The sequence below is a fragment of the Labrus bergylta genome, chromosome 8 (genome assembly GCF_963930695.1).
Source record: "Labrus bergylta chromosome 8, fLabBer1.1, whole genome shotgun sequence".
Classification (NCBI taxonomy): Eukaryota; Metazoa; Chordata; class Actinopteri; order Labriformes; family Labridae; genus Labrus; species Labrus bergylta.
The window spans coordinates 20,185,064-20,212,938 of record NC_089202.1 but is presented as its reverse complement, the minus strand read 5'-3'; the positions used below and the strand labels follow the sequence as shown (position 1 = coordinate 20,212,938).

Here is a 27,875-nt window from a genome sequence, read left to right as displayed (position 1 = left end):
ATCAGCTTCTGGCGGATTAAGCCCTGGTTTGTAAACAACATACTGACACAGATTCACATCACTCATGATCCGTGCCGTGCAGCGAGCCTGATTTACAACCACCGGCTGCCCACATGCACTTTTACCTAAAGATAGCCTGGTGCTACATGTTTTATTATTGACCCTTGTTACAGAAAACTTAAATTTTTCAGTTTGTTTTTCTAAAAAAAAAAAAAACATTTGTAGACCCCCCCCCCCCCGTTTCTCACAGAGCATTTTCCCGGATAGCCGAGATGATTATGTCACTTTCCGTCTCCACCTGCTGTCCCAGACGACGGCAACAAGTTAAATGGTCCAAGAGGTTTCTTTGTGCTCTCTTTCCTCTTTATTTATGGTACATGGCCTCCCCGCTCTCTGTCGCTCATCTTAAGGTTTCTGCCTGTTAATTTTGTTTTTCCCTGTTGCTTTGTGCGGTGGTCTCTCTTTAAGAATAAGGTATTGTGTGCACTGGGATCACTGCTGTCTTTATTTGGTGGGGGGGCTTTGTACGTGTAATTGACTTAACTTGGCTTAACAAAGGTCAACATTCAAATCTGACCAAGGTGTAAGCATAATAGAATAGAATTACTTTATTGATCCCAAACTGGGAAATTGTGGAACAACATTGTGAAAACATACAAAACAGACCAAAGACAACTTGCATACACGTACAGCCGAGCAGTTATGTTGCTCGTCGAATGTACAGAGGTTGTAGTCCTTATCGCTGCGACTTAGTTTGAATCCGACCTCGGTTCCTTTACTGCATGTCATCTCTCACTCTCTGCTCCAAACATTTCCTGTCTCTCTTCAGCTGTCATATCTCACTAAGGCAAAATCACCCCAAAATAACTTAAAAGATATGTGAGTTGAGAATGTGTAATTAAGACAGCTGTTTAATTAAATAATTAACACAACTGAAAAGCACACAGTCCATCAATTTTACAAGAGAAATTGACCATAGGGATGTAAGATTATTTTGACAGGCTTTGGGATTTGAGTTGGGACGGTTATTTTTACATTACAACATTTGCTTGCCTAAAAAAAAAAAAGTCCTACACCTGGCCAAGTGACATTGGATTGGGTCTATATATATATTTAAAAAAGCCATTTTATGTAAATGTAATATGTTTGCCGAAACGTCTGTGCTGCACACAGTAGTCCTTTATTATAACACTGTTTTTTCACACATTTTACCTTGTGGCCCTCGGGCCGACGCAAACTCCACTTTAGATGGATAAATAAAACTCAGAGCTATTTTGAAAGAAACATGAACTAGATTTAAACCTTAGGGAAAACTGTAGGGGTGAATTCACCCACATAAGGAGGGGAGGTGGTAACAAAAGTCATCATCATGGAGGGACTGATAACATGAAGGCTGCTGTTGATAGAAAATGTTTGTATGTAAGGCGTAGTATACCCTGCAGCTGAAATCTGCCTTTGCTGATGAAATGATCAGCTGCAGCTCAAAGGGAGCGGCTGCAACTTGATTCTGATTGAGCGAGCGGTTTCATTAAGTTAAGTTAAAGCAGCACTTTGGCAGCGACGTCTGGCTCATTGTGTCTGCTCAGGATAATGAAATGGACAAAGATTTAGAGCTGTGTTTGTTGAAAGACAGAGGAGGGGGAATTTATAATAGAGGTGGGGGAAATCCTCTTAAGATTTTAAATCGATTCATAGTGATACACCCAAAGATTCCCAGCCCTACTTTACATGTTTTGGGTGGTGAATGCTGCATGTTTTTTAATGTGAAGAAACATGAGGCGTGTAATCATGGAAAATGTGTCGTGGTGTGAATGTCCAGACATGCTCATGGGTCAGTGAGATGTACATTAGATGTAAATGATTTGACAACAGAATGACAATGATGAGGACAGGACAGGCTACAGGAAACATGTTGGAAATATGTTTTCAATTAAATGGACTGTAGTTAGTGGCTATCGTTATTAAATGTCTTGAAACTCATTTTTTGCAAGGAGTTTTTCATTAAGTTGTTATAGATTACAAATATCTGCCAACTGGCTGATTGTTTGAGCCGTGAATAAGTTGTTATTCAAGGTCATGAAAACTGCAGCATTATTAATCTACTGTGTCTGTGTAATGATGCTTTGAAGTCTTTAAATAGGCTATATATGTCGTTGCCTTTATTTCAATAAAAAACTGCTTAAAAAACACCCTTTATAAACGCCGCACAGACAAATACCACTGTGTAAGGTCAGAGCGGACATTTCCGCTGTAAGTAATCAAACTAACATTAGCCAAGTCGTTTCTCACAACGTACCTGCAACTCAGGCTTATATCACAACAACTAGGGCTGGATATTTCCCACAACCCCACGGTACGATACATATTGTGATATACATTGATTTTGGGTAATGACCATGTCCTACACAGAATCCACTACAACAGCTGCAGCAGAGGCGCAAGTCAGAGGCATCAATTTAGGTCCTTAGAGATCCTAGAAATACCTGGAAATATTTTAATCCCAGAGCTATGGCTAAGGTGTTATTTGTGAGCTGCACCATGGGTCAATTGTCTTTCAAACCTGTCATCAGAGCTTTGCAGCCGTATTGATTCATGTATTTGCAAGGAGCACATGATGCTATATTGACGTATTGATTTTTTGGAGCAAAGCCCTGACAACAACAGCATATCTTTGAGAACCTTTAAAGTGAGCTGGCTGTCCTTAGCTAACTTCTGCAGGTCTGGGTCAGGGCTTTGTACAGACATAGTGTGGACAGCTATCAGACCATGAAGAGATATGAGGTGAATTTAACAGAAAGTGTAACGGATTAGAGTCGCACATCTCTCATTTAAGACCCATTACTGAACAGCTTTAAATACCCTGACTGTCTGGCTGCTGTACAAGTTAAAATAAGTTCAGCTGATAACACTGGCCTCACACGGCCTTTCTCTTCTGTAGGCTGGGTGAAATGGCATGCTACTATCAAATAGGAAATGCCTACAGCCTTTCTTCATAGCATGACATTAAAGGTATTTACAGATCAAAATTCAAAAGGGCGCCCTCTGTTTCCCCCCCGCCTGAGCTAAATCTTTCTCTGTCTCCTCCTTTCTTTTTGTCTCCAGCACGGCCAGTAACTCTCCACGCAGCACCCCCGGCAGCTCTCCTTCCCTGCGGCGGAGGGTCCTTGGAGGCGGCAGGGCGAGTGAGGGCGAGGGAGGAGGAGAGAAGAGCGCTGGTGGCGGAGTGGGAGGAGGAGGAGGAGGAGGAGGGGGAGGAGGGGGAGGAGGAGGCTCAGATAGCCCCCTGCCCTCCATACCATCTGCCTCCTCCCTCACATCTGCCTACCCACTTGCTACTCGCCACTTCAGCCGCAATGCCAAGGTAAGAGAGATAATCCGCTAATCTAAGACATATGTTGTAGATGGTAAAATGACTTCTGCTGAGAGGTAGATGGGTAGGTTCATGTCAAGTTTACCCAGACCTGGAGAGGGAACGCTAAGGCATCAACTCATAACTGGTGTTTCTGTTTGAGATACAGTATAACTGCCTGTACGCTTTGTGTTTGCTTTGAGGTGATTCCTATGAGCAATGACACGACTAAATCAAACATGTTAAAATACCAAGACTGTTTACTCTACAGTCTTCTGGTTTGTCCTAATAAAAGACTTGCATAATTTCCCTGAAGACTTTCTGATCAGAAGTACGTGTTCACATAAAGGAGTACTTGCTCAGGTTTTTCATTGCTCTTAATTTACGGTACTTAGAAAAAATAAAGCTGGACCAGCAAAGGTTACAAAAGAAGGGAGTTTCTCACGGTGAAAAGGATCTGAGAAGTGAAAACTAAACAAACGCAAATAGAGAAAAGCTGCCAAGAAAAGTACCAAAGATAGACTATGCAGAACTATAATCCAGATGCACTTAACGCTGCATTTTAGATTCAAACAAATCTCACGCATCAAAAAAAATGTTATGGTAGGAAAAAAGTGGATTACATCCCTTTTCCCTTTCATCCATACTAGATATCTTGATAGATGTATTCTGCATTTATGTTGCCTTTAACTGCACCATTATAGCAGATACAATGTCGACTGTTTCTGTTAACAGGCTGTAGAAAGTAAGTGTGTCTGCTCACTCAGACGGTGTCCCCGTTTCTGTGTGCCTGAGGGCGCAGTTTAAGCTTTCACATCGTATAATTTCAGGCTCTTTGTTGTGAAACAAACAGCTTGTTATCCTGTTGACTTTTCATCACTGCTGATCCGTGCCACCTGCCTTGTTAAAATGGAGAAGTGCTGATAGTTGTGATACAACTGAAACTGCAAAACCTCAATGTTACATAAAACACGCTCAGGCTAGGAGACTGTGAACAAACATGCACTTTCTAAAATAAAAGTGTTACTTGTTTTCAAAACCATATAGACCGAAATGTTTTCCGTAACTGTGAAAAGCACTCAGTACACTAACTTGTTATTGTCACAGGACATTTGAGCTGTTCACTAATATAAAGGCTTTTCTTTTCTTTACAGAAAATGCAGAGCTGGTACAATGTAAGTACACCAACAGCCTCATATTGGACGGTTTAACTCCAGGATCCTTTCATGATGTTTGTTTAATTTGGGCTGAAGGGCTTGTTGACGTTTTTAAATGCTAAGCATCCTTTAGATAAACACTTTGTTTGTTTGCTCCGGTCGATATCCCAGTCCAGCCTGAGGCTACCAACTGTTGTGAAGAAAAGTGACAACGCTCTCCTTTTTTTCTGTCCGCTCCTCGCCCTCAGGTTCTCAGTCCTACATACAAACAACGGAACGAGGACTTTCGCAAACTCTTTAAGAAACTTCCTGATTCAGAGCGACTTATAGTGGGTGAGTTATGTTTCAAAATCATACTGGTATGAGGATTTCTGTGTATTACATACTTAATGGAAACTCACCTCTTGCATGTTTTATGAATACTGCTTGCTGTAACATGACTGGCAAAAAGTAATGTGAAGGGTTTACCAAAAGGCAAGAGTCATGGGTTAGGGAAGAATATGGACCCTAAAGTCAGGGTCAGACCAACAACCAGTTAATGCAAAAATCGCCTAGTTGTACTTAGGAGAACAAATCTAGGGTGAGGCCATTAGCTATTTTCACATATGCACTCTTGAATATTTCTAGAGAATATCTGGAGGAATGCCACTGAAATCCTGCTGATCTGGTTGCTCACACATGTACATCACAGCGGGAGACAAATGGGGGGGCGGGGTAGGGGGTAAAAAGAAGGTTTAGGAAGTCTGGATGTCCACAAACAGGAAATCTACAAATGTTGGCACCCAGCTACAGAACCAGCGATGCCTTTTGCCAGGGTATCAAGTGTCAGTTTTACAGATCTGCCAGCAACACCTTTGGACATGGACGAGCATACTTTAACTCCACAGCCTAGCACACAGCATATCTAGCTCTGTATATAAAAGGATAAGATTATTGACTGATGACTTGCTGCTTGTTTAATTGTCACTGGAGCACAAAGAGAAGGAAGTGCCTCTACTTGAGAAGGGTCGATTAATGTCTCTTCTTTCCCCCGTTTCTTTTCTCAGACTACTCTTGTGCTCTGCAGAAGGACATACTGCTTCAGGGCCGTCTCTATCTCTCAGAGAACTGGCTTTGTTTCTACAGTAACATCTTCCGCTGGGAAACCACTGTAAGTCATGCACACACTGTGTAAACACGAGCACGTGCCTGTTGTCACCGGATTCATGCCCCACCTGATAAGGAGTCCATTTAATGTACCTGTTTGCAGGTCAATATAGATACGCTCAGGCCCTTGGTGAGATAAGAGTGTCGCACAGAGATGAATACACTGCAGCGTACACTTAACTAACACTCCCTTTTCTATTCAGATCACTATCCTGCTGAAAGACGTGACCTCTATGACCAAGGAGAAGACCGCCAAGCTCATACCAAACGCCATCCAGATCAGCACTGACAATGAGAAGGTCAGACTCGAGCAGAAATAATTTTAGACACTCGTGAACACTTTTCCCAGAACCGAAGACTTGGAATTTCAATTTGTTGTAGCAGCAGCATGTTCCTGTACTCCACTGACACATTCTCTGCCCTTTACGGTTAAAACGCTGATTCAAGAGCGTGCAAACTGTTTGCTTTTGATACTGTTTACTTCAAATTGTCCATTTTTGCAAGTGAAGCAGCATGAAATGAGCTGACTCGACTTTATCTCCACTGAGTGTGACAAAGCAAACATCCCAACAGAGGGAAACCATCCATCAAATCACATTTTTCTCTCCTTCCTTCCTTCCTGATATTCTCCCTCTCAGCACTTCTTCACGTCTTTCGGAGCGAGGGATCGCAGCTTCATGATGATATTCCGGCTGTGGCAGAACGCGCTGTTGGATAAGGTACGGCCTGCTCGCTCGCCCACCCTTCTGGCAGCTCGTGCTTGTGTGACACAACTAGTGGTTACCGTCTTAGAATAGAAAACGGTGTCAGGAAGCGGAAGACGGCCACAAACACAGGCCTCGGAGAACAATTTAAATCCCTGTTATTTTGCAGAGTTTGAATATAGACATTTATCTGGAAAGCTCGGATGCGGAGGCACATTGGCTTTCAATTTAAACACAGAAACAGAGCGAGATGAATCATGGGGCGAGGATCAGCAGAGCCAGCAGGGGAGAGCAGCGCTGTGTGTGTGTGTGTCTATGTCTGACTGTGTGTGTATGTTGAGCTCCCGCTGTGTTTACACGCAGCGCTCTGTTGCGCTTCAGGAACGCTGTAACACACTGTGAAGGTACACCAGTATTATGCTGCTGCGGCATTAATATGAATGTGTCGCTTCGTTTTCCACCGTCATTACACCTTTTCAGAGTCTGACACAATAATGACAGTTTTTTGGTCTTCATACCAATGCTACGTGTAATTAGATGTATGAACGAGTGGAGAAGAACTTACTGGAAAGCAGAAAAGAGTATGACGCAGCTTCATTACATGAACAAAGGTTGCACTGGTCACGTGATATAAATGTCATCATCCATGCCTGTGCACTTGGTCTCACCCCTTCTTCATGTGAAGTTTGCAGGGTATAAAAACATACACAGTTGAGATACAAAAAAATTGCATTCATACATGAAACTCACCCCGAAGATTTGGGGACATTTTCAGGAATTTTTGTGCGAGTGTGTGAATTTTTGAAATCATTAGAATCAGAAGAGTTACTTTGAGACGTATTTGCTGAAATGATCGATTGATAAGTGCCTCCCCATTATGTGACGTTCACTGAAATCAAGCAGCCGACACTCACTCAAAACAGACACACTGTTATGTATTGCTGCTGTGTGGTCGAATATGGCAGTATCTGAACGTACGAGTGTTGTGTTTATTTTCCAGTCCCTGTCCCCCAAAGAGCTCTGGCACATCGTGCACCAGTGTTACGGCACTGAGCTGGGCCTCACCAGTGAAGACGACGACTACGTCTCTCCCACCGCCGAACACATGAACGGTTTACTGTGAGTCTGAAAACATGCTTATTCATGGCGTTACATTTTACAGTCTTAAGTTGTCAATGTTTACATGAAGGAATGTTGACTCACTTAACAGGCTTGAAGAGAGTGTGTGAGAGGGAAGTTTGCTCCAGGGCCAATTTCAATTTCCCTTCTGTTTTTTTATTTATATTCAAAAAGGAACTTTTGTCAGCAAAGTTTGTGTCAGTCACCGCCTGACAATGCTCTTTATGTTGATTAATATGATTATTTTTCAAGTATTATTGACTTTTTAAAAAGTACTCTGCAACAGTAAAGGTCTTGTTAACTTCTTTACTTGAGCAGTATTTTTTTGACTACTTGCTTAATAAGAGAATGTAAAGTAAAAACAATCCAAGTCAGGTTCTCGGGTTATGTATTTAAGTCGGTTAGTCTGGTGATATCACCAGACTAATCGACATACACACAGCTTGAGGGGTGTTTTGCTCTTTCATTACAAAACATGTGGATCATTGCTAAGACAGGGGTTGTTTATACATGTGCTTTTTTGCAGACCAAACCGAAGTAATTCATTTATTTTTTAAGAACTAGGGGTCCTTCACGTCTCCTTGCGTCTTAATCAGTTAAAGATTTTCTACGGCTGTCCCAATGTTCTCCAACAAACCCTTCCTCTGTGTGTGTCTCTCGCAGTATGACTTTCTTTGTATGTTTCTTCGCCTCGCTCACACAGCGTCTCTCTCTCTCTCTCTCTCTCTCTCTTCCACAGGCCAGGAGACGAGTCTGTGTCGGTCACTGATCTTCTAGACCTGAGCTCGGTGTCGGTCCCTTCCACGGGCAGCTCCCCCCTTCCCCTGGTGCCCTGTGCTCCGACCATCTCTCCTTCACCTTCGAACCTAGGGGGCTCCTCTCCCCCTTCGTCCACTTCCTGTCTGCCCATAGAGGTGCCTTCCTCATCGGGACGCAGGCTCAGCTCCGAACCGCTTGAACCCAGTCCGCCCAGCTCCCAAAGCTCTCTGCCATCGACCACTCCAACGAACGCTTCTGCCTCCGCTCCGGTGTCGGCTGCTGCCTCATTTGTGAGTTTTCTTTTGGACATCCACATGTACTCTGACATTCAACACTGAAATAGAAAGTCTGAGTATTACTGTATATCTTCTTCTTTTTGCATTAGAGATCAGTTTTGTTATTACTTCATTTGCAGGACAGTTGAGCTATAATAATGCAATATTTGCCACCCTGAAAGAGTTAAATCTTTTACTATTTTAGCAGGATTCCCTGCGCAGCTTTGTGCTGTTGGTATCAAATCTATCTAACAGACAGAGAAGTGTAGTCTACTCAAGGATTCAGCTGCTCCTGCAATTGTTATCCATCTGTCTGATATCTGTGGACAGCTAACTAGTTAGCATTCGCTTCATTGCAGATTCCACATACTGCTCTGTGGAGTTTCAACAGGCTTCCCCTCTCTTAATCAGAGTTGACACCATGTCAACGAACTGAAACAAAGCTGAGATCAGTGAGCAGAGATTCGTTTATATTCTGTAACTAATTATTTTACTACAATACAACTAAACCAGTGAGCCACCTTAAGAGCAACCAATGAACATCAGACGAGTAAACAGATCGTGTATTCAGTATTTTACCACCAATAGAGTTTTATATAGTACTATATAGTGTTGGATGGTGTTTAACATCTGAACTGAATCGTGTGTGTTGTGTGTTATGTGTTGTGTGTGTGTGTGTGTGTGTGTGTGTGTGTGTTGTGTCAGCTATTTGTGTGTCATACACTCACTGTCATGTTTTGATACAGTGGACCTTTGTGAATCATGGCAGCAAACGTAACCCCTCATCTGTGTTGTGTTTTAACTTAAAATCTGCTTTATGTGCGCGATGTTTTAATCTGATTCTCATTATGTCGACATGTTATGAGCAAAGGTTGAATATGAATCTTCATACAGAGCATCACAGTTCCACTGATCTGGGTAACTCTTTGTGTAATAGTAAGAAAATAAACGTGCCCGTCGACATGTCGCTCCTCTTGTATTTGATTAACAAATCATTTGAAAACCAGCTAATAAATCCACTAATAAAGGCGGTAACTGATATGTAAACACGACTGATGTGACCTTAGTAGAAGATTTCTGACTTAGATAAGCATTGACACAAATCTGACCCCGTCTGTAGCCTCCAGATAAAATCCAGAAATACTGAATAAAATTAGATTAAATGTGTCATCGAATTAAAAATAAACACTAGAAGAGAATTTAGGGATGTATTTATGTAAGGATTTCAAATACTGTGCAGTCGTTCTGCTTAAGTCCATGTCCAATCAGTTTCTGCTCAAAAACAGCTGCTGTGGTCGTTTCCCCCGCAGTCTTGATCTCGATAGAGTCGGATCAGGCACCAGCTAAGCTAAAGTAAATAAAAGGAGTGCTGTGTTTGACTGCATGTCAGTTTCAGATTAATTGCTCGGCTGCAGTGGTATGTCTGCTCAGGCCATGTCAACATGAGGTCAGCTCAGCTGAAGCCTCTTTTTCCTATCCAGTCATATGACAATGGGCTGATTTTCCTACAACCCTCTGGCTAAGGATCCTCTCATGTGCTTTTTTTCCCTCCCCACTGTATCAGAATCTGGAAGAGGGTGGGGACAGCCTGTCTGAGTCGGCAAATCACATGCTGCCCCCTCCAACCACCAGTCTGGGAAACCTCTCGTCATTGGACATCACCAACGATGAGGAACTGCCCACAGACCCCAGCAACTCCTCTGACACGCAAGAAGAGAGTGAGTCTTGTTCTTTTACGATTACGCTTTTGAATGTGTTTATAGATATACAAAGATATACTGTATCTCATAATCATCCACTAAGCGCATGTTATTACATGATGTACAGAAAGGGTCTAAACATCAAATATCATTATGATCATCTCTACAAATTCATTTCCAGGGAGGGACCCCAAACAGATCTGAAAACCTTAGTGTAATCTTTAATTTGGGATATTAGCTGTTCAAAAGCAGCCATCCTAGCCAACTCATCCCTCCACTCCTTAAGGCTGACTGTCTCTTTTGATTTGACTCAGCACAATCCTGCACTCCCTTATGAGGAACTCACTTCTTCTTTATTGTGAAGCACTTCGTGAGGTCTGTTCTTGTGCTATATAAATAAACTTACTTACTTACTTTTGAGAGCAGGTTAGCTTCTACTGGTAAGATACCTGATATACTGGACACTATTTTCAATATATTGTTAATACATTTCACAAATTTTGACCAGACGTCTTCTACCATCTCACATTCATATAGCATATGCCGGAGAGTGAGAGTGAACCGACCATCACAGCAGAGATGAGAATCTAACACTTTATGGAAAAGAAAGTCAATTGGAATTAAACCTCTTCAATCAAAGCTTTTTAATACAATATTAGATGTTTATGTTGTACTTTGTGAATGGATCAAACTAGATATCAGGGCGGCTGTGGTTCAGTGGTAGAGTCGGTCGTCTCTCAACCAGAAGGTCGAGGGTTTGATCACCAGCTCCTGCAGATACATGTCGATGTGTCCTTGGGCAAGACACTTAACCCAAAGTTACATATTAATGTGAATGAATGGGATTAGTTACTACTGATGGTCACTTCACACAGCAGCCTCGGTGTGAGAATGTGTAGGTGTGACCTGCAGTGTAAAAGCTCTTTGAGCAGTCAGGAGACTAGAAAAGCGCTTTACAAGCTCAAGTCCCTTCACCATTTAGTCAGACCACTTTAATGTTTTAAACTTGCAGCAAAGGTTTATTCTGGGCACTGAGGTTTTCAAAAATGGACGACTCAGTTTCAGGATTCAGTTTGAGTTTCATTATGAGCCAATTTAAAGAAGTAGACAATAAAGTATTTCCTATTGTATTCTATTATCAAGGGGCTAATAGTAGATGCAGTGAGTGCTTATGTTCTTTCCTTCTGATATCTGCAGACTGTAAATGATCCACCTTTCATTGGTACAGTCAGATTATTAACTAATGATAATCCAAAGTTAACAGGAGAAGGATATGAAGGAAAGGAAAGGATATTTTTTACTGTTTAGTAGTCCGTCACTCATTTGGATATCAGCTATTCAGCAGTGATCTGTTTCCCCACCTGAAGAAAATTGGCAATAAAATGAGTTATTAAAAACACTGCAAGCTTTTCTAGCTTGTTATACTGAGTACACAAGCTAGAAAAGGTCTACTTTACATTTTTCTGTGTCTTGAAAACTGCTGAGATTTTCATAACTTCAGACATGGTGAGCCCTACCTATCAATACTGTGTCGAAAGAAAAAAAAAAAAAAGGCCAGAAATTCAAATAGAATGGGGGAATAAACCTTTATTTTTTCTCTCTGCTTTTGACCTTCAGGTGAAGTGGAGTCTTTCTGCTCTGACCTGAGCGGGCGGGTGCACATCAACACCGTAGTCCGCATGAGCGTAGACAAGCTGCACGACCTGCTGTTCTCTGCCGACACACACTTCATCCAGCACCTCTTCTCCCAGAGACACTTTACTGGTAGGTACAATGAACAAATATGGTGGCCTACAGTGGGGACTGCTTGTATATTGTGCAGAAAAACAGATACGCTGCAGTTGTCTGTATCCATAGGAAATATGTGTTGGATTGTCAGAGTTGTTGTCTTTCTCGTTAAACGATGCCTTACAGAAACACATATTTTTGGGATGTTCAGAAATGTCTGAAGCATTTTATGTACATGTTTATCTGATGAAGTAGCCACAGCTAATATTAGCTGACCTGAACACACACACACAGACTGCCTTCATCGCTCTAGGACATGTCATATGGTGTCTGCTCTGTTTCCCAACTCGATAGTTCACTCAATAAAGTGCAATATTCCTTTTAGGAAAAGTACACATTTCACTTGTTTGGATCATTTAGACAAAGACGGCAGACTCCTCCCCATGCATATAAAAGTTAAGAGAAAAGAAGAATTACATAGTACTTGCTGCTTATTTGACTTATGCTTATTAGTGTTTTTAGATCACGTCTTTCAGTGCCAGTTTACATATAATGTGAAGCTACAAGCTAACCAAAGTGTGCTAACATTAGCCCGCTAACACAACAATGCAGGCCACAGGCGATTGCAGCTCGAGCGAAGGTCGATTTTGTCCGCGGCTTGCGCTGAACGCGAGTAGAAGGGAGGTTCGAGATGTGCCGCTGGAGGAGAGCGGAGTCTTCAATATGGCGGAGGTGTGGCCAAACAGCAGTTTGTTTTGGTTTCATGCTGGTGTTCAAGGCGGCATCTACTGGATCAAAAAGTGGCACATTCTTGCTTTAAACTGTGAAAATAATGATAATGATAACTTTAATTATATAGCCCCTTTAAAAACAGATGTTTACAATGCTTCAACAGACCGAGCAAAGGAGTGAACTCAGGACAATAACAGAAGCATCAATAGTCAGGCCAAACAGTCTACAGAAATATAATAAATGCAAAAAGAAAAAAAGGTAAAATAATGCTTTTCAGCAACCACAACAGAACGTGTGTGAACTTGTTGCATGACATTTTGCACGAGAGAGCGAGTTTTTCCTGTTGAAACGCTGACAGTTACGGCACGGTGTTGTTGCTCTGCTGCTTTTTGGTCCCCTGCAGCTGCTGTCAGTGGAAGAAATAATACTCTTCATTCCTTACGTCTGTCACTGGAACAGGATGTTCTGTGTTGATGCTGTGATGCATTTTTTTAATTCTGTCATTAAGTTTAGTTAAAGGTTCACGTTTGTGCGTGTGTCCTCTTTGTGTTGCTGCCAAAATGAAGCTCATCCATGGGAATAAAACAACAACTGCGAACGAGCCTTGCAAGATATAAAAAAGTCGTCTTCAAGTTTTACACAATATCTGTGTTTGCAACATTTTTCTGCTGAATCCAAACTAAACCCCCCCCCCCCCCCCCCCCCACTATCACCACCACCACCACTCCCAAATTGGCACCATCATAGTCTGAGAGTAGCTGATATCTAACTTGAGCTTCAGCTGAATGCATCAAAATGGACCATTGTGCCCGACTCGCCGCCCAACAGGCAACATGTTTGAATGCCGAGTCAGGTTTTGCTGGTTTTACATGAAATACATTTTTCTTCATGATTGGGATCATTTAAATTTGAGGGATGTGTGTATTGCAAAAGCTCATATCGTGATAATCATGAAACTACAGCCCTACATCTCTACTTGTGAAATTTTGAACTGTTTAAAAAAATGCAATGAGTGAGTTCCTTTTTAAAAAGTTCTCAGTCCAGCCATAAATACTTACGTATGTATTGTCTTTACACACCACCCGCAAACCCTCAAAGACGTGCTGTAACCTACTGTATTGTCCCACTAATGAGGCTGTCACAGGAGTTGTTCACGCTGTGTTAACCACCCTCCATCTTTGTTACCGTTTTTACTGTGTGTACCTCTTTTCATGCCCGGCTTTGTCTCTGTAAAACCATGCGTTCAACAGACTGAAAGTTAAGTACAGTTTTGCATACATTCAGTGTGTGTAATTTGGAGCATTTTTCTGTGGTAGTTGAAATGAGGACAGAGGGGAAGCCGAGGAGTTGGTTTGGCCAGAAGCTAGCTACCCTAGTTGGAAGCCCAGCCCGCCTGGGAACATTGTGTCGCTCTAATTGGGGCATTTCTTCCTTTCTTTTTTTTCATGAAGGAGCATGGATTGACCCTCTCCTTTTACTCTCTCTCTCTCTCTCTTTCTCTTTCTCCCCCCTCCCTTCACCCCCTCTGCATCATGTGGTCTCTCTCTTTCATTTACAAATTCTCAACCTCCCCTGTCCTTCGCTCTCTCTATTTTCAATCTCTCCAAACTTTTGATTTCTTCTTCTCTCTTAAATCGCTCATGTCCTCCGTCTCTTTGTCTCTTTGCCTCTCCGTCAGAACTTTCTGTGGGTGAATGGCAGCAGGACAGCAGCATTGGGACTTCCAGCCGCGTGCTAAGCTACACCATCGCCCTCAACAACCCCCTTGGCCCCAAGACCGCCCCCGTTGTGGAGACACAGGTCAGTCCTGGGCAAACAGCATCCTTTTCTAGCTCTCTTATTATTTACCTTTGACCTCAATCTTTGCTGAAGTAGAATAACAATACAAAAAAAAACCTTTTTTTAAGCTCTTTGTGGAGTGGTTCTCTGTAGTTGTATGTAGCTTTGTCTTTTAGATCTTTAACTCTTACCGTGTAATGGTTTCAGTTTTAGGCTTAGTTATGGTTTTAGATCAGATGTCAGTGCTGGAGAATGTCAGGAAATTCAATTGAGCAAAAAAAACAAAAGAACCTGTGGTGACTTGTCATGCTTGTCTCCAGTGTACACCTGGTAATATGACAGCTCTTTAATGTTAAGAGACCTTTTAAAAATTATTGGTTGGTGGTTAGTGTGCGCGCCCCATGTATGGAGGCTGTAGTCCTCCAAGCGGGCGGCCCAGGTTCGAATCCAGCCTGTGGCTCCTTTCCCGCATGTCATTCCCCACTCTCTCTCGCTCTCCCTGACTTCAGACTCTATCCCCTTTCCTATCTCTCCAATAAAGGCACAAAAAAAAGCCCAAAAAGAAAAAAAGAAATGGTGGGTGGCTGTGGCTCAGTTGGTAGAGTCGGTCGTTCACACGTTTGATGTGTCCTTGGGCAAGACACTTAGCCTCCAGTTGCTCCCGCTGCTTCGTCAGTGGTGTATGAATGGGATAAGATTTATCTGATGGACACTTCACACAACAGCCTCTACCATCAGGGTGTGTTGGTGTGACCTGCTGTGTAAAAGCACTTTGAGTCGTCGAAAGAGCTAGACCAAATACTTTGACTGGAACTTTGTGGAAACAAGTCACAAATCAAAAGCATTTATATATTACTTTAATGGCATTTAACAATTATGACTGTGCAGGTTCACAGATATTTAAACATTTCCATGTTTTTCAATGGAAAAGCGATTTTTGTGAAGGTGGGGAAAAAGAGAGACATGTCGAGTTTATTTAGAAAGCACCATTCATACATAGAGCTACTTAAATGTTCTTTATGATAACCACAGAGCAACATTCAGAGAATTAAGATCGCTGATAGCCAATCATGATGTGGGTGTCAGATTGTGAGAATCAGGAAGTTGAAAAAAGGTTTGGGGAAAGGGGCTTTCTCAAAGAAGAAACATACTTGTACTTATCATCACAGTCGAAGAAGCCTTAACTAGCAGAGGTGTCAGGTACTGGTTTTGTTTTGTACATTAAATAATACTGCTTCTTCCTGATTTGTTTCCTTTTATTATTATTTTGATTTTGTTGTTTTTAACTTGATTGTGTTTTTCTTGTGTTTCTGTGTTTTCTTATCGTTTTGAACAGCTCTTTGCTCGTGTCTAATCCTATCTGTTCATGTGAAGCACTTTGGGGTTGTCCTTGTGCATGAAGAGTTCGATATAAATCCATTTGCTTTGTCTTTTCTGCTTCTAGACACTCCATAAGAGCAGCGCTCGGGGAGAGTGCTTCGTGGTGGACTCGGAGGTCATCACCTCAGGTATACCGTACCAGGATTACTTCTACACTGTCCACAGATACTGCCTCACCTCCATCAACAAGCACAAGAGCCGGCTCAGGTAGAGTTGTTGTTTTCTTATGGGGTTAATCCATGTAAGAGGGATTATCTGTTAACGTTAACCTCGCACAATGACTGTGAAATCATGTTCCAAACAGAAAAGCCACCTCAAGGGAAAACCATCCTCAGTCTTACTCTCATGTCGTAAGTGTTTCCCCCCCCCGTAAACGCTTTTTGTCTTCCTGATACTGAAGCATTGTATTTACTGTACACATGCTTTGTTTATGTATGCTGAACTAAAGGGCTATGAAAGGGCGTGTCCAGAGGGCTGGCATGTCCCCCCCTTGAAATCTTATTGGCCACCCCAGGTGCCACCCAAAAATCCTTAACTCGTATTGGCTGTTTGCTGAGAGGTGGGACTTATGTTGAAATCCCCCATTCAGACTGTGTTGCGACAGGCAGCGCATAGTTTTCAGTGTGCAGATGTTTGTTTGCAATTTTTCAAATACTTTAAATTGTGAATTTAGACATATGTATTGTTTTGAGTCATTGAGTAGATATATTTCCACAATTTCCCAGTTTGGGATCAATAAAGTAATTCTATTCTATTCTATATGTTTCCATAAATTATTACTTGGTGTGATTAGTGCTGACAGAAGGGGTAAATAAATGCTCTTCATTAATGTGTATGCACACAAACTTCAGGCCACCCCGGCACAAGTTGGGCCCCCCCAGTCCAAAAAGTCTGAACACGCCCCTGGAGCTATGGGCTCAGATTTACTAACATACTTTAGATTTCATGAAGGAAAAAAATCTCAAAAATACTAAAGCTATATATCTGAACTAGCTAGTAATTATATATCTATCTACAAAATGATAAAGGAATAACTCTAACTGATGAACCACTGCTCTACATGTTGGAGAGGCCGGTAACATCAGTGCAGTAAAGCTGCAGATAAAGAGGATTTTCTGGTTGATTAATCGGTCCATAATATCATCTATTGTTGGATTAGTTTTTTTGATTCATAAACTAATAAGTGAAACTGTGGGTTAAAAAAAAGTTATCTCGTGTTGCCCGAAGCCCACAATGACATCCTCAAATGACATGTTTGGTCAATAATACCAATATACTCAGTGAACTGTCGTAGAGGAGAACAAAATGAGAAAATATTCACATGAAGACGTTGAAATCGCAGAATTTATACCTGATCTCTTTGAAAATAATGACTCACAGTGAGACATCCATTTACAGGAGATGGCATAGTTAACAGAGCTACATTCAGGGCATTAAGATCACTCACACTGATGAGTGGGTGTCAGATTGTAAAATGGTAAATGGACTTGAGCTTATATAGCGCTTTTCTAGTCTTCCGACTACTCAAAGCGCTTTTACACCGCAGGTCACACCTACACATTCATACCTTTTCACACACTGATGGTAGTGAGGTACAGGTTTTGTTTTGTTCATCCTATAACACTGCTTCTTCCTGATTCCTTTCCTGAACTCTGATTGGCTATTTGCCTTTTCAGAGGTGTGACTTATGTTGAAATCCCCCATTCAGACTGTGTTGCAACAGGCAGCTCATAGTTTTCAGTGTGCAGATGTTTGTTTGCAATTCTTCAAGTACTTTAAATTGTGACTGTGATAAATATTGTTTTGAGTCCTTGAGAAGATGGTTAAGTTTTATGGTTTAGTTATAAAGTGACAACGAAACAGTTGATCGATTTATATTTTTAGCTCTACATCAGAGGAATATGAAGGGTTAAAATGAGTGAAACATTTGTGTCCTGAGAGGCACTGAATCTGAACTCAAAGAATTGTAAGGTTAACAAACACTGACTTTAGTTTTAAGGCCGAGCAGCTGCTGAGCACAGGTTTCATGTTTTCCACTCTCTGAAGCACAAAACACCATAAAACAGAAGTCGACCGGAGGGAGCGCTGCCGTGTTTCATCACCTCTTTACGGCTTCCTCGTTCACACACGTGCTGTCGCTTTGCAGCCAAATAGATGATGCAAACCGTAGTTGAGGGTTAAGTCTGTCAGCCTCAGGGACCAGAAACTCTCGATGGTATATATTTTTTGATCCCAGCTGAGCCTTCTCCTCCTGATTCTGTCACATGCACCTTGCTGCTTTACTCAAAAAAAAAAAGAAGCCTTCCACTGCACTAAAGAGGTACTGAGGATGTGGCTTTTATTAACTGGTCTCTTTTTTTCTTACTTCTGCAAAGATCACTGCTCAGACATATTTTTATTTGACTTGACGACACATTACCTTTTATAATGCATGTACTTTATAACTAGGCAAACACAAGTCATTGATGTCAGAATCTGAGGATCAAAGAGCAAAGCATCTTTCTTTACTTTTTGTGACTATGTTAAACAATCACAGAGGAAGAGAAGCAAATGCAGACAGGAATGTAGAAATGTTAAGAAGTGCATGTATGATAACGGCTTTAGTCAGCTATTGAAATGACTCCAAGTAAACACGTTGAAGTGTTTTTGATTCAGTGAGAGTCTGCACATCGTGGAGTCTAAGCATTTTCGGCCTTTTCTTTAAATACTGGAACCATCATGAGGTTTTATATAGTAGATGTTATTTTAGGTCTTCATTATAACGTTAACAGGAAGCGCTTCAACTTTTTCCCAAAACTGAGAAAGTGCTGCGTAATTGATCCACATGCCAACAGTGTAAAAATATATCTTTCTTTAATAACCCTTAAAAGCACGTTGTTGACAGCTGCTGTCACTTTTTTCCTTTCTTACTCATGTCTCTCCTTTCTCGTTTGATTTGTGGATCTTACTTCAAAGTTTCAGTTTTGTTTCAACGTTTATCTGAAGTCGTGAACATCAGCACCAGGGCCTCTGCTTCATTTGGTCCTCCGTTCTGATTCTGAATATTGTCTGTGTAACTCAGAATAATTGCGCACAGTTATTTTGTCACAGTCTGAAAAAGACCAAGGCTAAGGACTATTTTTACAATTGATTGTCTTTAACCGATACTTTCTTCTAGCTCACTTAAAGAGTGCCTTGTCTTTATCAAAACACAAAATAATGAAACAGGTTATTATAAAAAGATACAGGCAGATAGAAAAGGGTTTCAACAGTAGTGATTTATTCTAATAAAACTGTTCAGTGTTGACATGAGTCTGTGATTTTTCAAAACGTTGGAGTGGTGCCATTTCCATGATGTGTGTTTTATGATTGATTTCTTCGGAAACATAAACAGGGATACTTTATTTAACTTCTCATGTGCTATCTTAAATGTGTCACTTGGGTTGATGGTTTTCAAAGGAAGTTTGCAGGGAATTTTATTGGCCACTTCTACAGTTTCCTCCTCCAACAGATTTATGTTAAAGCACTCAGTAGTAGGTTAACTAGTTCTCTTTGTAAATAGCTCATTACAAATGTATTCTGAATATGTGTTTTTTTGTTTGTTTCGCCTCAGAGTTTCCTCAGACATCTGCTACAGGAAGCAGCCATGGAGCCTGGTGAAAACACTGATTGAAAAGAACACCTGGAGCGGCATTGAGGAGTACTACAGACACATGGGTGAGTCCATCTCTTCCAGCCTGTGTCTCCATACACGCGGCCTGTTGAACGCAAAGTGAACTGTTCAGACGTATTTTCCCTTTGTGCATATGTGAACAAAAGTAAAGTGAAAGTTGGCCACGCCTGATATCAACGGCAGATCTCTCAAGGCTTTCATTCAGCAGATAAGAGCGCGGCCTTTAGTCGCTTTGTGTGTTTTTTGTTCATGATTGTGTTTGCAGAAGTGTTAGAACTTGTCAAGGAGGCTTGTGAGAGCCAATCCCACTTAACCCTTTTTACATAGATAGATAATATTCCTTTCATTCAGTCTATGATTCATATTCCTTTAGATTTGACTGATAGGGTTTTTTAAGTTTGATACGTTTTTTTAGATGGCTTTTAGAACGAGAAATTATTGTTTTGAATTACCGCACTCTTTCCTTTTTGGTACTGATAGTTCACTTTCATGTTCAGTACTATCCAAAATGCATTCTCATTATTCTTTCTAAACATGGATGATAGAGGTGACCCCTATACAATTTAAACACTAGAAGCTTTTTTCTGTGCTGACCTTTTAACTGAGTTAAGAAACGCAATCAAGAGAAGCATTTTGAAATCAGAGGCTGATTTGAAGCCAGTTTTGGTTCATGTGCAATTAGCCCAAATGCATTGTGTGCATTGGGGTAATTGCAAAACCCAGTGCAGTGTGGGACATGTAAAAACTCCGGGGCACATACTCTGAGAATGGAACTGAAAAAACGATCTTGCCTCATCAAAGATAGTCTACTTAAATCCTCAAATATCATACACATAATTGTTTTTATGTGGAGTCTGTTTCCGCAGAGACCCTGCCCTATGCCTGGCACTTCTTCATTTTGCTGGGTCAGAAACATTTCTTCGCATCACCAAGTTTGGGCAGCAGATATGTAGGCCAAAGTCAGTCACATGGTATGGGGACAGGACTCTGTACACAGGACTCTATATGTCGCGAGCAGGTGACAGATTGTAAGCACACATCTAAGAGGAATCTACTGGTGTTGTTGAGGCAGGGAGAAGGGGGCCAACTTTAAAAACTTTATATACTTCCAATACTGCCTTTAAACTCTTAAAATAAATATTGGTCCTTGCTCAACACATTTTCTAAGGCCCTGTAATATGTTGATGAGGACACTCTTTGACCTCTGATCGATAGATGTAGTGAGAGATATTTAGATGTTCAACATAAAAAGATTTAAACATTCAGCTGTGTTCGGAAAATGTTCTGACAGTTGTTGTTTACTTTCCTCCGTGCAGAGAATGAGGTGTGCAAGCTGGAGACGCTACTGCAGTCTGAGGTTACCGTGGTAACCACAGGGGAAGCAGTGGGTGCAGATGCTGCTAAGACTCCGCCTGCTTTGCGGCGCCGCAAGCGGACGTGCTCTCGGCGGCAGGGCGATAAGGAAAGAGAAAGAGAAGGAGGAGGCATGGGCGCCGGAGAGCGAGGGGACAGAGGAGTCGGGGAGGAGAGGGACAGGAGGGAGACCAGTAAGTCTGAAGGGATACACGTGTTGAAATGCTTTGCACCAGTGTGGGAATTTCTATCCTTGCCACCAATATTGAAGGTCATGTAGCCAATCAAAACAACTGAATCTATATTCTTTAATACACTGCCCTCTAGTGGTTCTTGGTGGAGCTTCAGGACTGAAAAAAAGACACAGAACCCAGTCCCTCAAATGCTGAGCAGCAAAGACAGGATATTATAAAAAAAAACACAGCTTTGAGGAAAAGAAAGAACCCCATATCTTTGTAACATAGCAATAAGTAAGGTCTTTTACCTGCTTTTTGTAATATAACCATGAGTAAGGTCTTTTTAGCTACTCTTTTGTAATGTTAAAAGACAAAGAGTAAGGTCTTTTACCTTCTTTTTGTAAAGGGTCTCGAGATAACACTTGTTATGAGTTGACGCTATACAAATAAAAATTTATTGATTGATTGATTGATATCTATTTAAATGAAGATGCAAATAAATATTTAATCAGAATTCAGAATCAGAATCATTTTTTATTACTAAGTACATTTACACATACAAGGAATTTGACTTGGTGTATTTGTGCAAAAAACAGTTAACAAAGGAAATAAAGTGAAAATAGCAAGAACTTAAATAATAAAATATGGAAGCAATTACAATATATAATATAGAATTTTAAAAATGTAAAAATATGAGAAACACAAAATCTATAAAATGTGCAATGGATTATCTGTGCAGAACAAATCTTACAGTGTAAGACATCAATGATAATGACATCCTCATGACAAGCATTCAAGTAAAATGGCATGTTTTTAGCCGTACATGTTTGATTGATGTGCTTTAAATGACTCTGCAATTATGTCCATGTTGTGTGTATTAAACCTGTTCATCTGTAAATATTCAGACCCTTCCCTCGTAAGCTCTGCTCATGAAGGCCATCACAGATTCTAAAGCCTGATTTATACTTCTGTGTCGAATACGCCCCTCCTCAGAAATGTAACTGTGTGTCGAAATGACGCAGACAGGAAGCCCCGTGATTGGTCTTCCTTTTCCTCTCCTGACGTGCATCACATGTAGAACATTTGGATACCGAGTCTTACTATGATGAGAACATGTGCTCTTTGTATTAAAAACCTCAGTGTGCTAAATGCAGGCTCACTAGTAGCCTGAGCTAACAATGCTATCGAGCTGAATATTCCACCTCCTCCGATGTCTCCTATCTTTTCTTCTTTCCAATAACTACAGTACAATCAACTGCTGCTCAAAATGTGTCATCCCCAACTCCAACATAGTCCGATCGGTTTCAGTCACCATGGTTTCCTATACACAAACGAGCCGAGAATGTGGCAGAACCAGAAAGAAGCGATATATAACTATCATTTGTAGGCGTAGTATTGCAGAGACACCAACGCTTAAGTATGTAATGCTCACTACCACGTAGGCCACACAAAAAGTAGCTATGCCGTAGATTTGACGCAGAAGTATGAACGTATTAAGGCGTATTATTAAGAAGCATGAAAGCAGTAAAACGATGGCCAAGAAGGTGTTTCTGGGATTGGGCTTTAGTTATTCCTGTTAGAAATATGACCACGATGGATCTGAAATGACTGACAACTTTGGCTTGTTCCTCTTTGCAGGCGCTCAGTATATAAAGCTGGGTGATCGTTCCCGTGGTGGAGGACAAAGTAGTATATCAACCATCCTCCTCATCGTCAGCTTCATGTAAGTTTCATGTGCATGCTGTGTCTTTGTCGCATCAAATCAGCAGACTCTCTGAATCCCCGTTCACACCTTCCTACCCTCAAGATTGCTTCAAGCACGTTTAACTGCACACTGATCATGTGGGCTTTACGTCTTATTTACTGTTTATACCTCACATAGAACAGAGATGAGTATATTTGAAGAGATCATAAAGAATTGGATTTTCTTAATGTTCGAATGTAGAGTTATCGCTGCATGCAGCCCCCCTCCTCAGAAGTACAGGACATCCTTTCCTATATTCTGTAATATAGAGGAATATCTAAAGTTTCTGTCTGATCAAATCTTTGGTTTGATTATTTTTTTTTGACTGTTTGTGCTTTCTGCTGTCTTGTTTCTATCCCCGTCTGAATGTTCCTCTTTTACTCAGACATGTTGGATATCGATCTTCTGCATACTAACAGCCTCACTGTGCCTTTCTTGCTATTTCTCTTCTTTTTCCTTTCCTTTCTGCAATACTTCTTGTGAGTAGGATCTGTATCAGGTCAGTATGAGAGGCTTTGATTTAATACCTCTGGCTGCATAAACGAATGAATAAAAATAGACGAGACAGGAAAATCCACCCTTCAATGCTCAGATGCACTCAAATTGAGCATGAAGCTCGTTTCTGTCTGTAGCACGCCTCACAAAATTCAGCTTCTTCTGATTGTCTGTGCTTGTGTCTTCAATGGGAAACAGAAACAGGGACTTTTAGGAATGTCAAACTCATTGACCAAACAACCTTTAAATGTTGTTAATGATCAGAGATTATAGAGTGCTATTTTATGTTCTATCCACTTCTTCCCCACATCAATTACATGTGCCACAAATTCAGCACTTCCTACATTTCCCAGAATGACTTTCAGCACTCTTCAAGCAACAGCATTTGACTAGTCAGCTGTGTGGGAATATAGAGAGACTAAAAGCTACAGCAGAGTAAAAAGTTCTCAAAGGGAAAGAAAGGATCACACTCTTACCTCCACATGCAGCATGTGTGTTAGCTGCAATGCATTCTGGACTATTAAAGGCTACTGGCAGAGGACATATTGATTCTGTGACTGATGGCTGTTACTAAATCCAGAATAAAGTCGTTATTTAGGCAGACATCACTCTTCCATAGCGAGAAGAAGTTTTGCTCTAGGCTGGGGGTGGAGTCCGTGGGGGGAGATACCAGGAGAGAGAAAGGTTTTTGTTTTTTTTGCTTGAATCCCACTGTGACATCACAAGGAGAGCAAATTTGAAACGGAGCATTTTTCTCTGTGTTGTAAGACTGACACAGACCACAATCAAAGGATTGGATGGCTTTATTTCACATTTTGTGTGTTGGTAGACACTCAGGTTACCCACATATATGTTCAAAAACACTGTGAACTTGGATTTTACATGTTCCCTTTAAAAGAGTGTTCATGACTGCAACATCATCGTTCAGTCGTTTAAAAAAAAGTTATTTACGGCACAGACATGTGCATCAGGGTGGATTTGTCCTGTAATAGATTGACATTGTGTTGTTAACTAGGGAAGGAAATACTGACATATTTGTTTATCCTCTGTCAACAATATAATTATTTGCCTTTTGATATCTCACTGATGGTCTCTTAGTGATTAGTTGAAGCATTTGAACTCTTTTTTTATTGAGATATATTCAGTAGCAGTCATTTTAATGAACCATCCTTTCTCTCTCTTCCCCGTCAGTCTGGTGGTGCTGGTGGCTCTCAACATGCTGCTGTTCTACAAGCTGTACGCTCTGGAAAGAGCGGCCCATACACTGGAGACGTGGCACTCCTATTCTGTTGCTGACAGGTAAACACCCTGCACTGTTTTCCATCCAAACATACGTAGACCATCAATTATCTTGGAATGTGGCATCCAAGGTTTCTCTTTTGGGATTTGAGGCCTAAAAAGAGTTTTAAGTTATTACAGGTCAGGAAATCTTTTGTTGCATGTTGTTCAACAAGTAGATAAAAAAAAAAAAAATGACACTTTATGTTTTTGAAGATTCTTAATGGATGATGTTTAATGTGCTGCTTCTAATTAGGGACCCAGAAAGAAGAGCTTTTTGATAGCTTTCAAGTTGTGTTTGGATTATCTGTGTTGTCCTCAGTGCTTTTTTTATGAATAAAGTTGAAAAAAAAAAGTTTTCAAACCAGTTCAGCACCAAAATGATTGTTACCAAGAACCCCCCCACACACACACACACACACCCTTCACTTGTCATGAAGGGGGGATAAAACAAACACTTTTTGTATCAGGCTTTAAACCTGTTTTATTTCTCCTCTCCTCTCCTCTCCTCTCCTCTCCTCTCCTCTCCTCCTCAGTCCTTTGCCTCAGACAGCTGGAGAGTGGGCTCAGGTTTTACAGCTGCAGAGGCAGTTTCACCAGGCTCAGCTCAGCAAGTGGCAGCAGATCCTGCAATCCTCTGTCACGCTCCTTGACCAGGTAAGTGTGTGTGTGTGTCTGTCTGTCTGTCTGTCTGTAATGGAGTCTAGAGTAAACTGCTTGTAGAGATGGCCACAGGGACTATCCAGCAGGAAATCTCATGCATCACACAAACTGTGCTGGATCGTCCCTGCATTTCATTATCAAGTAAATTTGACTCATCACCCCAACCCCCAACATCACCCCGTCCATTTTTGTCTTCCAGATGAAGCAGTCTTTAGAAAAGCTTCACCGAGGCATCGTGGTCCCAGAGGTGCAGCAGGATCCCCTCGATGAGACCACCGCAGAGACCCTGACTGACGCCTGAGTCTCACGTCTTCTCGTCAGCCCCTCCCCCCTTAAATGTCTCATATTTCTGAACACACTCTAAAGAGTGGACTGGTGAACTTCAGGACTGAGTTTGTTCTTTCCCTCATTTCCAAATGGAATAAGAACACGAGTGGGACATGCAGAGGGACTACATTACCCAAAATTCTCCTCGCCTGACTGACTTGAATTGGCGACGTTTGCCTTCAGCCTCAACCGGTAAAATCTCCACTGACTGAGGACCACAGCAATAATGAACCTACAGCTGCAAGTAATCTGTATGTGGTGTATGGAAACAGGCCACTGGTGGGCTGATTTAAACCTTCACTCCTCAATAATCACAGAAAGATTTCAAAATGACCGACTGAATAACTTCCGCTTGTTTTACGACTATCACAGACTCCAGCTCCTCCTCTGACAGCTTTCATCCGTGCAATGAGAAGGGATCTAAATTCTGGAAAGTGGGAGCTTTTTCCTCCTAGTCCTGGGAACAGATAGATACCTTCGCCTCTAGAGAATGCCTGCTGAAACAAAAACAAAACAATATATATATATGTATATATATATATGTATATGTGTGGCGCCACCTGCTGTGCGGATGTGAGGAACAAACGCCCAGGAGGAGAGGGAGGGGGGGAAGTGCTGACAGGAGCAGGCAACTTTCTCGCTCTTCCTGTCAGGGATTTGTTCTCCTACATATCCAATTTAAGGCTGTCAGTCACTCTGTGGGAGCCAATGAGGAACATTTCAACAGACACTCTGGTTTTCACTCTCATTTTTAGATGTAAACACCTCTCCACTTCCCCCCCCACCCCCACCCCCAGACCTGTCTGGGTTTTATCTTCTTACAAAACAAGTGTGTTGGTTCATATTTTATGACAACAAACTGCGTCTGACTGTTCCACGGACTGTTACAGTATTTATTATCACCATTGACTTTTTGGTCTGAAGTCCTGTCCTGCTCTCAAGAAGTCATTTGGTCGGTATTTTGTGCTCTGATTTGCTGTTACGTTGCGGACCAAGAGGAGCTACACGAGAAGGATTACTGTCACAGCAATAATGACAATAGTGATTCTAGTACTTTTTGAATGTTTCAAACAAAGTAGTATATAATAATAATAATTATGATGATGATGAATTGTGTGTGAATGTGCGTAGAGGCAGTGAAAAATACAAGCGAAGAAGACTTGGCAGATGTGTGCGTGTGCGTTCAAGAGAAGCCCTCACTGTTACATTTTCATGTTAGCGTTTGTTTCCACGGATTTCTCTCGCTCACGTTTTGGTTGCTCGCTCTTTGTATCACAGAGCATGACCGAAACGGTTCAGGTTGTTACGTAGACCTGATCAGGTAGAGACATGATTATTAAAACACTTGTCTAACCGGGCCGGGCGTTTTTAAAAAAAAAAAAAAGAAAAAAGAAGAATAAATTCAAAATGGACCAACCAGAATTGAGTAGGCCCAGATGAAGAAGAAGGGAATCCTTTTTTGCAGTATTGTTTTTTTTTTTTTTTTGTGTGTTTGCGTTTGTAAAAATCAATTTGATTTATTGTTTTCTCTTTTTATTCAGTTCCTTTTCCATTTTGATCTTCATTATTTTGTTGTCTTTATTTGTCGTTTATTTTCAGTCCGGTCCTCTCCGTCCACTTGATTCAGATATTTGAAAAACATCTCGACCATCTCACTCGTCTGCACTCGCTCTTAGTTTTCTTCTTCTCTTTCTTTTCATCACTCCGCCCCACTCTCCCTCACTTCCCTTCTGTGCACCCCTTCACCCGTTCCCTCGTTCTCCCCGTTTTGATGAAACTAGCGGCTACAGAAGCATGTGGGCCATGCTGTGCGTGGTCATCCAAAAATAGCTAAAGAGTGTAATATTTATTCAGGGATGGAGGGAGGGAGGGAGGGGAGGGGCTAAGGGAGCGAGAGTGACGGATGAGGAGCGGGAATGAGACTGTACTGTAAAGATGTGACTGTACACCACGCCATGGAGAGAAATGAAAAGTTCTAAAACATTCAACACCTCCTCTCTCGTCTTTGAGTCTGTGTTTGCTCTCACTATGAAAAAAAGTGGATTTAAATCTGCCTTGGATTTTTTATTTTGCAGCTTGTTTAGCTTTCACATTCGGTCAAACACTGTTCAGTCAATAATTAGATCAAATGTGTTCGGACTCTGGCTCAGGGGAAGCAACATAAAGGAGTGAAATACATATTATCGGCTAAAATATTCTTTATTTGTACGTCACTGTTGTGAAGTCTTAAAGATCACAGTTGACTGGTGATCTGTAGGTTTTGATTGTTATTCAGGTGTCAAATCAGACATGAACTTTAAAGAGCACATACAAGAAACATGTCATAACTGATATCATTGGTCAGTTATCAAAATATTGC

At 41.3% G+C, this 27,875-nt stretch overlaps 1 protein-coding gene across 6 annotated transcripts in view; it reads left to right on the top strand.

The window, feature by feature from the left end:
• gramd1a (GRAM domain containing 1A) overlaps positions 1 to 27,504 on the top strand; it is a 38,222-nt gene extending 10,718 nt beyond the window's left edge. For 5 of the 6 annotated variants that reach the window (XM_065957547.1, XM_065957550.1, XM_065957548.1 and 2 more), the window contains 18 exons: positions 3,103 to 3,361; positions 4,504 to 4,524; positions 4,755 to 4,839; positions 5,553 to 5,656; positions 5,856 to 5,951; positions 6,291 to 6,371; positions 7,357 to 7,475; positions 8,215 to 8,524; positions 10,074 to 10,227; positions 11,827 to 11,973; positions 14,348 to 14,469; positions 15,893 to 16,035; positions 19,421 to 19,524; positions 20,797 to 21,027; positions 22,648 to 22,732; positions 24,440 to 24,547; positions 25,063 to 25,183; positions 25,389 to 27,504. In XM_065957547.1, coding sequence (XP_065813619.1) covers positions 3,103 to 3,361; positions 4,504 to 4,524; positions 4,755 to 4,839; positions 5,553 to 5,656; positions 5,856 to 5,951; positions 6,291 to 6,371; positions 7,357 to 7,475; positions 8,215 to 8,524; positions 10,074 to 10,227; positions 11,827 to 11,973; positions 14,348 to 14,469; positions 15,893 to 16,035; positions 19,421 to 19,524; positions 20,797 to 21,027; positions 22,648 to 22,732; positions 24,440 to 24,547; positions 25,063 to 25,183; positions 25,389 to 25,490 — 2,392 coding nt within the window. In that variant the 3' untranslated portion in view covers positions 25,491 to 27,504. The other variant, XM_065957549.1, reaches the window with a different exon arrangement.
• The last annotated feature ends 371 nt before the right edge of the window (positions 27,505 to 27,875 follow it).